Here is a 13227-nt window from a genome sequence, read left to right as displayed (position 1 = left end):
ACCTAGCTGCCCCTCAACTAGAATTTATTAAGCCCTTCATATGCACCAAGGATGTCCAGAGGGCAGGCTGGAGAGGAAGGAGGGTGGCTCCAAATGGGGTGATGGGCTCAATAGAAAGGACATTTTAGGGAAGGCTTGGTTTGGGAGGTGGGGAAGATGACGGGTTCCATTTCGGACACGTTAACGTTGAGGTGCCAGTGGGACATTTGGGTAGAGAGACCTAGTAGGGAGTTGGTATAATGGGATTAGAGTTCTGGAGAGAGATAGGGGCTAGAATATGGGTTTGGGAGTTATCTGTGTAAAGATGATCATGGAACTCATGGGAGTTGATAAGATCAGAGAAAGAGGGTCGGGAGCAAAGAGAAGGCCCAGGACAGAACCTTGGGGGTTTGGACACCTGTGCTTGATGGGTAGGTGGTGGATGATGGTCCAGTAAGAGAAGCTGAGCAGGAATGGTCAGATGGGTCTAAGGAAAACCAGGAGCAGGCAGTATCCCAGAAGTCAAAGGAAGTTTCAGGAAGAGGAGAGGTGGGGCTCAGTTATTCCAGGTGTAGGGAACTATGCAAGTAAAGACACCAAGGCAAGAGAGCAAAGTGTGTTTTTAGTTATATTGTCTGAGTTGTGTGGAGTGTGGATGAAGGAAAGCAAGGACTGGAAAAATAAGAAGCATGAGATTTAGGAGGGCCCTGAATGTCGGGAAAAGAAGTCTTCATAGTGAAAAAACAGCCAGGGCCTCCTCTGTTCAGGCCTTTGTCATTTTTTCAGTCCAGGTCCACCCTGACCCCCTTGCACTCTTCTCTCCCTAATAGCGGGAGCCCCTGCAGTGACAGACTTGAACGAGCCCCTTGTGGGAGCTACCATCCAGGTATATGCCACCATCACCTCTCAGCTCCTGCCCACTCCAGCCAAGTGCCACTACACTTTTAACCTGAGGGACCTCTCCAAAGTCTTCCAGGGCATGCTCATGGCTGAGCCCTCCAAAATCCAGGTGAGGGCCGCTATACTGAAGCATCTTCTTCCCCTGCCCCACAGAGAGTGACATCATACTTTTCATTCCCCTAAAAACATGTTTGCAGCATTCTAAAAGGAAAAAAGAAAAAAGGATGGAAAAGAATTAGAAGACAGCTGAATCTTTAAAGTAAAGTATTGCTTTTCATTAAGTAAATTAAATGAAGTAAGTTAAATGACCTTAGGGGCCATGCAGTGTGGCATAGGGGAGAGCCTAGTGGGCTTGGGTTTGACCTCAGCTCTGCCACTGGAGTTCTGTAACCGTATGTAAGTCTCCTGTTGTCTCTGTGTTCCAATTTCCTTATCTATAAAGTCAAGAGCTTGTACTAGTTTCTCTTTCTCATTATCCGTGGACACCTCATGAGCCCAGGAAGATGATGAAAAAATGTCCTTTCCCGGCTCATGCTGGTTCCTTCCTCTCCACAAGACTTTCTCCAGGGAGAGGTGACCCTGAGTTTTCAGAGCCTCTCTTAACCGAGTGTAAGCCCTGGAAAGTCAAATTCGACTTCAGCAGCAGACTCCATACCCATTCTGTGCTCATTCAAGAAGGGCCAAGCCTAGCTAAGTGCAGAAAGACTTGTTGCTAGAATGGTGGCTGCAGCTCATGGGAGGTTGGGTGGGCTGTAGGAGCCAAGGTGTAGGCCCTGTGGGTGTCCTTCCCCTGGCGTCTGTGACTTGGTGTTTAAGAATCTGTTGGTAACTGATTTCTATAGAATTGGTTTCCTTTCTAATTCTTTGTATTTTATTTTATGCCTCTAAAAACATGATTCTGAGAAGGGGTCCATAGGTGTCACCAGACTGCTCAAAGGGCCCCTGACATACTCACGCAAAAGTGAAAGACCCCTGATATAAAGGGTTGTAATCTGTATCAGTGGGGAGATTAACCACATGGGCAAAATCCTGAATCTTCTGAAATATTGAAATCATTCAATACACAAGTATTTATTTAGTGCTTACTGTTTGCCAGGCGCCAGGCTAGGGAGACAAAAGGAAACTATGTAATAGTGGGTAAAACAGCAAACCTTACAACTCACAAAATGTCGCCCATATGATGTCATTCCAACGATAGCTCATTTGCAACTAGACTCAGGGAAAGGACAGCGGAAAAGATAATGTGTAACAAAGTCAAAGAAGGAGATGATGTTTGCATTTGTTGAGGCATGCATTTTTCCTTACGCTAAGTTTTAGATTCAAGGTCAGAAGACACAATGTCCCTGCAGCTGTGCTCTGCAGCTTTAGGGATTTACTCAAGACTGGATGACAGCCGACAGGGACAGCCCTCCTGGCTCAGTCCTTTTTTTTCCTTCTGTGATGTATAAAAAGTGCGAGAGACATAATTTCTGGGTAATCATTTTATTAATTATGCCAGCAGATAAATAATAAAAGGGGTCAGTGGCACTCTTAAATGCCAGAGACCCCTCTTGGAAGCCACTCAATGCTTATATGCCCTGAAAGAGTGGGTGTCCCTGTACACAGTGACAGCAGCAATGTGTGATGACTGACTTTGTTAGACTTCACTCTTCTGAGCAATGCAATGATCTAAGACAATTCCAAAAGACTCATGATGGATAATGCTATCCACATCCAGAGAAAGAACTATGGAGTCTCAATGCAGATTAAAGCATACTATTTTCTCTTTTTTGTGTTTTCTTTCTCATGGTTTTTCTTTTTGGTTCTGATTCTTCTTTACAACATGACTGATGTGGAAATATGTCTAATATAATCATACACGTATAGCCTATATCAGATTGCATGCCATTTTGGGGAGGGCAGACTGGAGGGAGGGGGGAAAATTTCAAACTCAAAATCTTACGAAAGCAAATGTTGAAAACTAAAAATAAATTAATTAATTTTTTTAAAAGTGGGTATTCCCGAGGATGGCCATCAACTCTGATTGATGAACAATTAATGAGAATGAATATTGTAAAGAGAAGTGAACACATTCTAAAGAGGAACTGGGGGACCTGACTTTGATCACTCTTGCTCCCAGACCTCCCCCAGCCGAGGCAATCTAGACAAAGGATCTAACCTTCTCCCACCCAAGCCTGAGTAAAACACAATGGGCTTCCCCGCTTGGGTGGGGTATGAACCAGACTGAGGAGAAAGTTAATCCAGTCTCATTATCAGTAATGTTTTTCAGATTTTGACTTGACCCAATAGAGAATGAGGAGATAGGAAGGGAAAAAACTCAGAATCTCCCTATAATTTGTTATTTAATAATCATTTCTCTCACTTCAGTCCCCAAGACAGGGTTGACTTAGAAACTGATCTGTGGCAAGAAAATTATTATTAAATCAAAGAAGGCACAGAGCTATGATGGTCTTTTCTGCAGAGGCCTAGAGCCTCTGGCATTGGCTCTCTGATTCTCTCCCTGGGCAGGGCCAAGTGTTTTCAATATCCTCCCTGTGATCTTTGGGCATCCTACCTAATCTTCAGAGAGGAAGGAAGAGAGAGAGAAGGCTAGAGCAATTGGAGGGTTTCTCTCTCTCTCTCTGCTGCCTTCCCACTTCTCCATCCTCTGAGTCACACAAATTAGTTAGATTCTCTGGTTCATCACACATCTGGGCTTTCTCTTTCCTCTGGAATTTGTGCTACAGAGGTTTGAATAACATGAGAAACCCATCTGCCTTGGAGCTCCCATGACACTTTGTCCCAGCTTTTCTTAGGTAGTGGTTACCTCTCCTGCCTGGCATCTTGATCTGTGTCTTCTACTCTCTGTTATGATCTGAGTTCCATGAGGGCAGGGACAAGTCAGAAAATTATATATCTCTGCCTCTCTTGAGCAGCTGATATAGGACCCTGGGCACACCGGGATCCAGGAATTTTTACTGAACTGAATTGAACTGAACTGAAAGTAATGGGGTACTGGGGTGTTTGTACTTGGACCCCACTTAACATCTTTCCTTCTCAAATTTAAACTTGCAACCTAACAGAAATGATGCTAAAGTTTATGTAGGAAAAAGTAGTGGGTTATGCGCCAACTATGCTAATTAGGTGATAACATACAACTACGTCATTCACTACTGGAAATTGGGGAAGAGGGAAAGAGAGGGTTCCTAAAGGTTATGTTCTTGGTCTGTTATGTCTGCAACAAGATAGTTTCAGGAACTGACATCTACAGCTTGACCTCTGGATTGTATACGGTAAATGTGGGCATCAGTACTTGATAGTTCTGCTGGTACAAGACAGTCCTGTTCATACAAGGGAAGTTTACAGAGGTCAGCTTGTTCTGCCTCACTGGGCCCACTCATGAGTTATTGCCAGAGATAGGGTCCTTGGGCTGGAGGGAAACTGTCAGGAATAGTGTTTCTGAGGCCAAGGAGAAATACGGTCATGGAAGTGGAGTTCAAGTACAAGCACCCTGGCACCCCATCAAAAGTAAGATTTCCAACATAGTTGACCCCACCTGGATCTACCCTGACTATCCCTGAGTACCCATAAGAAAATTCTGACCTGGCCTCCAACTTACTAGCTGTGTGACCTTGAGCAGTCTCTTTATTCCCTTTGGACCCCAGTGTCTTCATTGTAAAATAGGACATAATATTATTTTCACTATCTCCCTCTTGGGGTCATTGTGGGGGGAATATTCTGTAACCCTTTGAGTGCCATAAAAATGTGAGCTAGTGTTATCTTATATCTTGCTTTGCTATGGCCTTTGTTTTGTCTCTGGCCCCAGGATGAGCTGCCTGGTGACCTCTCCTTACAGAAGAGGGCTCCCCTCCCAGTCAAGAGGGGAGTGAGAGAGTGTTCAAAAGCTCTGAACTTTTTCCTGTTTGCTTCCTCAGGACAAGGTCCAGCTGCTGAGACTGTGGTACCATGAGAGCTGTCGGGTGTTCCGGGACCGTCTAGTTAATGATGAGGATCGGAACTGGTTTGACAAGCTCATGGAAAGCAAGATGGTGCTGTGGGATACCTCCTTCTTCGAGGTCTGCCCCTATCAGCCCATCTTGTATGGAGACTTCATGATGCCAGGGTCCGACACTAGGATTTATGAACTGATCATCGACCATGAGAAGGTAGGAGGACGAGGGCCTGGGAGTGGGTCTCCCATCAGCCTCCATTCTCTGGAGGCTCTCCTCCCCTCCAGGGTGAGCCTTGAATTCTGGCTGAAGCAAACTGAACCAATTGTTGGGAGGTCCTAATTTTCCTTCCTAGGGTCTGACCAGTCCTTCCCTCACTCTACCCTCACCAATACCAGACTCTCCACCTGGTCTTGTTCTATTTGTGCTATAGGACCCCAGAGGAAACCACTCTCCTCTCCCTCCCTCCCCCCACTCAGCCATCGTACCACTTGTCAGAGATATCATAGAGGAGATCTCTGGTCAGGTATGGATTCAACTAGATGACCTCAGAGACCCCTTCTAGCAATGGATTCTGTGATTTTATAATGCCTGGAGTGGCATCCCAGGCTTATAAAGGGTCAGACTGCGTGCTAGAGAGGCCGGGAAGCTCAGAGTCAGCTAGTGAGTCAGATCGTCTGTCTCTCTCTCTCCTTGGAAAGTCTGCCTCTTAGCTTCTTCCTGAGAGGGCCCAGAGCAGATGTGGGGAAGTTCATTCTAAATCTTTTGGTTACTCCAGGAGGACTCTGAGCTCCTGTTTCTGTGATGCTCTGGGGGGGAAAACAGTGCGGCCCTGCTGAGACAGAGAGCCCGCTTTCTGTGGTTTCTGATCAGCTAGAGGTAGGGGCAAGGGGCCTTTTTATCGCTGGCCCCAGATCTTTGGGAACCCAATCTCACCTTGTCTCACCTGGCCTCCTGCTTCCCTTCATCTTGCTCCATGGATGGTTAAAAACAAAAATCTCTTCAGAAAGGAGCAGCATCCCACATAAGAAGGTCTCATGTGAAGCTAAATATGGTCAAGCTTACAAAGGCCTGGAGTTGCTTAGCCCTCTTCGGAGGGCTGAGTCAGTTCTTCCACCTCTACTTACTCTAATTCTAGCTGTCCTCCTCCTGTGCTCTCCTCTTCCTCACCACCAGGGTGCCTGTAGAGCTTAGAGTGCCAGGGTTGTCACATTTCTTGTGCTGTAGGACCCCAGGCTCTAGAGTTAGAGGAGACCTGAGAGATGATCTGGCCCAGCTCTCTCATCCCAGAGAGGGGAAAACCAAAACCCAGAGAAAGGAAAGGACTTACCCAGGGTCATACAAGTAGTAAGTGGCAGAGCCAGAATTCGAGTCAAGGCCAAAGCCAAGGCATCTCCCCCCTACACTGTCCTGTCTCTAGCCAGAAATTTCTTCTTCTTTACTAGGATGACAATCACTAAGGGCAGTTCTGGGATTTTTCTGGTTTGCTCGTTTGTTTATTTTTTCATTTTGCATTAAAGCAAGTTTAATATTATTCCATAGAATGTCCAAAATACTCCCACTCATCCTCTCTGGGTCCATGTCTATCTGAACCTCCTGAGTGACGGGCCAGGAAACTTGGGTTCTAGTTCCAGCTTTGCTGGAATTGAGCATTGTGACCTTTGACAAGTCCTGTCTGTCCTGGGCCTCATTCACACACCCTGTAAGACCAGGGAGTTGGTTATGAAAGGCTGGTTGAGTGACTCCCACTCCTTTCACTCTTATTCCAGCCTAGACACCCTCAGTGCCCCTGCAGTGGAGACGTTCTGAAAGGCTGATTTGTGATTTCTCTCTTGCTTGTGCCCATCCTGGCCCCAGATGCAGCATGTGATTGAGGAGTACATGGAAGACTATAACCAGATCAACACGGCCAAGATGAAGCTGGTGCTCTTCATGGATGCCATGAGCCACATCTGCCGCATCAGCCGCATCCTGCGCCAGTCGCTAGGGAATGCCCTCCTCTTGGGTGTGGGAGGCAGTGGCCGCAACTCCCTCACGCGGCTTGCCTCTCACATGTATGATTCCACTTGGCCAGAGAGAGGAAGAAAGGGCTACGGGAGCCAGGGGGGTGGAGTGGAGGGTGGGGACCTTGTTCTTCCCTATCTCAGTGGTAGAATAGAAATGGGGTGGGGCTGGTCAGAAGACCCAGGCCTGAGTCTCTGGCTCAGAAAATGGCTCTACCATCTTCTAGTTATGTGACCTTGGGCCAATGACTCTCCCTCAATGCACCTGTTTCCTTATTGGTAAAATGAGGATAGTACTGCTTGTACTATCTTCCAGCAATGATAGGGAAGAAGGCTTTATCAACTTTGAAACACTCTGACATTTTGAGTTGCTATTCTTTATCCTTATTCTTACTATCTTTAGCTCTGTAGCTACAGCCTCTACTCCCTTCTTCTGCAACCCAGGAAAAAAGGAAAAGAAATTGGATAATCAGTCCATAGGCAGAGCTGGGGGTCCTTATTAGTGCTTGCCCCCAGCAGCCCCACTCTTACCACCACCACCACTACTCAAGGGAAGAGAAGGGACATTGGTCTTGGCCCCAGAGGTAGTAGTGGTGGTACTAGTGGTTCTGTTCAGCTGTAAAGAAACAAAGCTCTCCCAACTGAGGTCTAGACCACCTTTCTAGCTCCAATTCTATCACTCAAGGTACCATAGTTCCTTGGCAGGGGCCCAGCAAGGGGAGAACCCCACTAAAAAACCAGTCACCTGCCTCACACACCACATTCCTTCCAGGGCTGAGTACGAATGCTTCCAGATTGAGTTGTCTAAGAACTATGGGATGTCTGAGTGGCGTGAGGATGTCAAGAAGATCCTGCTGAAGGCTGGGCTGCAAAAGCTCCCTGTCACCTTCCTGTTTTCTGACACACAGGTGCCATAATGAGACAGGACAGGTTAAGGAATAGACATTAGTGCTCAGGACAGTAGAGAATGAAACCCAGAAGGAATGACCAAAGGCTGAGCCCAGGACTGGATTTTGGGGCCCTCCACCCTGTCCCCTTCCCCAGAGGCCAGACCTTCTTCAGTGGCATGTACATTGAAATGAGAATGCCATTTTTCAGAGATGGAAACTGAGGCCTGAAGATGCCAAGTGTTTTATCCACGGTCTCCTGATTAATTAGTGTAAGAATTAGGACTATAATTCAAGTCTCCTGACTCCCACACAAGGGATCCTCCCACATCCTTATCCTGCCTCATGGATGAATGAGGTGCCAGCTGAGCTCTCCAAAGCTGAATAAGGCTTATCACCCAGTAAGAAGGGTCAAGTCTCTGGGCTTTAAAGCTGAAGGTTTGCTTTAACATAACACCTGCTTCCTCCAAGGGACCCTTAATTAAGCGAGCTCACCCTTTTCCTAGATCTTTGTGCCTTCTCCAGAACACACAGACACCCTGAGACCTGAAGCATGGGTCATTTGATCAGTTGGTATCCCCTCCAGTGGGGTAGGCCCAAAGAACTTACGCTTTTTTCTCTCTCCCAACTTAGATTAAAAACGAATCATTCTTGGAGGACATCAACAACGTCCTGAACTCTGGGGACATTCCCAACCTGTACTCCCTTGATGAGCAAGACCAGATCCTCACCAGTATGCGGCCTCTTATTCAGGAGCTGGGGCTGCAGCCTACCAAAGCCAACCTGATGGCTGCCTACACAGGCTTTGTGCGAAGCAACATTCACATGGTGCTGTGTATGAGGTAGGGCCCATCCTTCTGCCTCTACTGCCATCTCTCAGCTCTCTGTAGTTATGGGAATTGGGGGAGGAGGGACTTCAAGGAGGACATTATGAGTCATCGTCATGCCTAGATAATCCAAACTTCACTTTTATATCTCTGCCTCACCCCCTCTACCCCATTTAATCTTTCCCCAGAACTTCCCACTTAAGGCCACGATGACCCCTCATTGTCTCCCCTTTGTCCTGTTTCTGCATCCCTTTGAGAGTGTTTCCACACTAGACATGTGGGCTCTTAGTTTAAGCACAAAGCCACTTTTCTCTTGCAGTCTCCAATGTTTGTCGCCTATATGCCTTCACTTCTCACAAAACACATCTACTGAGGTTTACTACATTCTAGCAGAGTCTTGTGCTCAGGGTTTGGGGAGATACAGATATCGATAAGTCACGGTTCCTCCCTTCAAGGAGCTCCCAGTCTTGTATTGACAAGTATATAGACAGTAAAAAAAAAAAATAAGGAAAAATGTGATAGCCAGAAGAGTAGTACAAAATCAATATCAGGGTTCAAAGAAGGAAGAAATCTTTAATGACTGCAGGATCAGGCAAGACTTTATGAAGGAAATGGAATCTGAGCTGGGTTGTGGGTGGGTTGTGACTTGGTAGAGGTGGTAGATTCCAGATAGTCAACGGCATTAGCAAAGGGTGGAACTGTGGGGTGTGTTGGAGAACAAGTTATCCACTTTGTCTGGAACAGAGAGTATGTATATAAAGTAGCCTGAAGTGTGAACTCTGATTGGCTGGGTAATAAAAGGTTTCAAACGTCAGGCCCAGAAATTTGGATTTAATTTGGTGGGAAATGGCCATTTCAGATTTTTGAGCAGGGATGATGACATATGTATACTTAAGTAGCAGAGCTGTGCTTTAGAAAGGAAAGAAGTGTGTAGGATGGATTCAATGAAGAAGATTAGGCTTCTTAGGAGGCTATGATAGTAATCCAGGTCAGAAGTAGTGAGAGTCTAAACTCTAGAGACAGCTGTAGGGATGGAAAGGAGGGATCGTATCTGAGTAAATGAGAGGTCATACCAGCAGGACTTGGCGACAGAATGTATCATTGGGGGATGGGGAGAGAAAGGGAAGAATCAAAGAGCAACACTCAGGATAATTTAGACGTTTTGAATCAGAGTGACTGAGAAGATGGTGGTACCATTAACAGAAGTTGGGAAGTCAAGTGGAAGAGCTTGTTTTGTGAGAAAGATAATAAGTTGTGTACATGTTGGACTTAAGAAGCCACCAGGACATCTAGGCAGAGATGGGTTTGGGGGCTGGGAGAGAAGTCAGGGCCAGAGACGCATAGTTGGAAGTCATCTACACCGAGGTGACAGTTGGTCATTTAGAGACCTCAATAAGAGCAGTTTCACTCAAAAGGCAAGGAAGGAGGAGGGTACAGAATCGAGTCCACGGGTTAATGAGTGAGTAGGTAGTGGTTGCAGTAAGTGTAAATTGTCCTTTTGAGAAATTTGACAAAAGAAAAGAGGAAAAAGAAAGAATAATTGCTTGACCAACTGGTAGGAACAAGGGAAGGGGGTTTGTTATTGGTTTTGTTTTGTTTTGTTTTTTGAAAGGGGAATCAATGATGGAGCACATCTTGAAAGTGTTAGAAGGAACTGAGTTTATACATTAAAATTTTCTTAATCACAATTTTATTCCCACATCTCTTTCATCCATCCTCTGGAAATGAGTCCAGTTTTTATAATACCCAAGACTAGAGATGCCAGAAAAAACCTAGTTCCGGTGAAGGAATATCCCCATTCTATTTACTATGGGCTTCATTTTTGTTTATAGTTTGTAGGGGATTGAGCATAGGTTGACTCCCATAGCTCTGGGCTGACTTCTAAGCATTTATCACTTCCCAGCCCTATTGGAGAGGTCTTTCGAGCCCGCCTGAGACAGTTTCCCTCATTGGTCAACTGCTGTACTATTGACTGGTTCAATGAGTGGCCATCTGAAGCCCTGGAGTCTGTGGCTTCCAGATTTCTGAAGGAGATCCCTGAGCTGGACAACACAAATGAGGAAGGCCTGGTAAGTTGCATTTTCATATCTCTGTCTTGTATATTTTTCATAGAAGGAGATGGCTCCTCCCTTCTCTGATGTCTACTCAGAGAAATTCTGTTGCAAGGGTGATACCTAACCTACATTCAAGCTGTCCTTCTTGCTTTGGGAAAGAGAGACTATAAAGATATGGTAGTGATGGTGTTAAAATTGAGATTTTTTTTCCTTTCAAGGTCAAGCAACTTTCTTCTAAACAGAAGGCAATATAATGTAGGGGAATAAGGAGCCCTGGGTTCTAGTTCTGGCCCTATCTTGTATTTGCTGTGTGACAGTCTTTCCCCCTGTCCAGTCTTCCTCTGTGAAGTGGTGGAGGGGAATTTGGATCAGATTATCTTTAAGGTCCCTTCTAGCTCAGATATTCTATGTTTCTATGAACCCTCCTCTCCCCTATGTAAGGGAATGTAAACTTAACTTTGAGTTCATAACATCTCTTAATTTGATAAGAAGACTAAAATACAAGAAGGACTATGACTTGCTCCAACTCACATGTCCCTGTACTCAGGGACAGCTCTCACCTTGAAAATAGCCTCTTCCCTTCTAGGAGATGCAATGCCAGTCCAAGGTAGGAGAGAGGGGGAGGGAAGATCTACTCTCTAGGATGATGCTATGAGCTAGTGCATATGTAGGGAACCTTTCTTGATAAGTCCACCAGCTAGAAAGCATCAGAGCTCTACCTGCCGGTTCCCACCTTTCCATCACTGTTCTGATTTTAGTCCCAGTATGGGACTGGCAAAGCTGAGTGGGTAATGCTCACCCCTTGCAGTGCCCTCTATCTATAGTAACCTCTTCTTGGTCCCCTCATCTCCGAGGGAGGGTTATAAATAGGCTCGTGGACTTCTCTCATCCCTGTAGATCCAGGTGTGTGTCCGCATCCACCAGTCTGTGGCCAAAAAATGCATTGAATACCTAGCCGAGCTGTCCCGTCACAATTATGTCACTCCCAAGAGCTACCTGGAGCTACTGAACATCTTCTCTTCCCTGATTGGACGCAAGAAACAGGAGCTAAAGACAGCCAAACACCGGATGAAAAGTGGCTTAGATAAGGTAGGTCCTTTAGAGAGGAGATTCAGATGTAACCCTTTAATAGGTGAACCCTCTCCAGGAGACATAGTCCTAGCTAGAGCCAGCCAGTCATCATGCATGCCTTTGGCCGTCACTTTGGGAGGTATCAGCACTCCATGGGCAGTTTTCTGAGTAATGTGTCTAAAATTTTGGTAGATAAAAACTGGTACTTGGGCTTGGGTCAACAGCTTGGCTTCCCATTCTAAAAATATATATGTATTAAAACCACTGGGAAAACTGGAAAGCGGTCTAGCAAAAATGAGGTATACACCAACATCTCATACCGTATACCAAGACAAGCTTCAAATGGGTATGTGATTTAAACACAAAAGGCGGACATCATAAACAGATCAGAGGAGCAAGAAAGAAATTATCTGTCAGATTTATGGATAGAGGAAGAGACAGAGAAGTCCACAGGAAGCAAAATGGACAATTTTGATTATATAAAATTTAAAAGTTTGTGTACAAGCAAAGCCAATTCAGCTAAAATTAGTAGAGAAGTAGGAAACTGGCAAAAAATCTTTGAAGCAAGTTTCTCTGACTAAAGTCTTATTTCTAAGATATATGGGGAACTGATTCAAATTTATAAGAATAGTAGCTCTCTCGTAATTGATATATGTAGTCAAAGAATATAAATAGATAGTTTTCAGAGAAAGAATCTATCAGAGAAAAAAGCTATCAAAAGCTATATGAAAAAAATGCTCTAAATCTCTAATAATTAGAGAAATGCAAATTAAGACAACTCTAAGGTACCACCTTATGCCCATCAGATTGGCAAAGCTGACAAGAAAAGGAAAATAACAAATGCTAGAGAATTGTAAACTGGTCCAACCATTGTAGAAAGAAATTTGGAACTTGCCCCTCAAAACTGTGCACATCCTTTGACCCAGTGATAATAGTCCTATACCACAAAAGGATCAAAGGAAGAGGAATAAAAGGGAGGGAAAGAGTCAGTAACATTCACTAAGTGTCAACTACATGCCAGGCATCGTGCTAAGCAGTGGAGATACAAAAATAGGCAAAAGACAGTCCCTGACCTCAGTGGAGTTCACAACCTAATGGATGTGTAAGAGAAGAGAATGCACATTATTAGAAACTGATGAGGTGCCCATCAGTTGAGGAATGGCTGAACAAGTCCACCAGTTCTCTCTCTGGAGGTGGGTAGCATTCTTCATCATAGGTCCTTCAGAATGGGCTTCGATCATTATCTTGAGCATAATAGTTGATCGTTGTTATTTAACATTGTTGTTATTGTACACAACATTCTCCTAGTTCTGCTCACTTCACTTTGCATCTGGCCATATAGGCAATGAATAGCACATATGACTTAGTGAAAAAAGCCCTGAACTTAAAGTCAGGAGACTTTAAATCCATACATCTCCTTAACTTCTTTCTCTTTTGTTTTTCAGTTAGATTTATCAGGTTCTGAGAGGGGAAAGTTGAGGTCCCTCAGCAGCATAGTTTCACTCTCTCTTTCCTCCTGTAACTCATTTAACTTTTCCTTTAAGAATTTGGATGCTAAATGGAAAGGAATGGCTGTA

The 13227-nt window shown here is 45.0% G+C and overlaps 1 protein-coding gene across 1 annotated transcript in view; it reads left to right on the top strand.

Annotated features, from left to right (window-relative positions):
- Positions 1-13227, top strand: part of DNAH1 (dynein axonemal heavy chain 1) — a 158891-nt gene that overhangs the window by 110500 nt on the left and 35164 nt on the right. The window contains exons 47-53 of the mRNA XM_027837286.1: positions 810-988; positions 4794-5024; positions 6666-6862; positions 7584-7719; positions 8332-8540; positions 10429-10594; positions 11477-11668. Of these exons, the coding sequence (XP_027693087.1) occupies positions 810-988; positions 4794-5024; positions 6666-6862; positions 7584-7719; positions 8332-8540; positions 10429-10594; positions 11477-11668 (1310 nt within the window). The remainder of the gene's footprint in view (positions 1-809; positions 989-4793; positions 5025-6665; positions 6863-7583; positions 7720-8331; positions 8541-10428; positions 10595-11476; positions 11669-13227) is intronic.

Source organism: Vombatus ursinus, unplaced genomic scaffold (assembly GCF_900497805.2).
Source record: "Vombatus ursinus unplaced genomic scaffold, bare-nosed wombat genome assembly UNPS02014820.1, whole genome shotgun sequence".
Lineage (NCBI taxonomy): Eukaryota > Metazoa > Chordata > Mammalia > Diprotodontia > Vombatidae > Vombatus > Vombatus ursinus.
The sequence above is the reverse complement of the archived record's forward strand: the minus strand, read 5'-3'. Positions and strand labels throughout refer to the sequence as shown.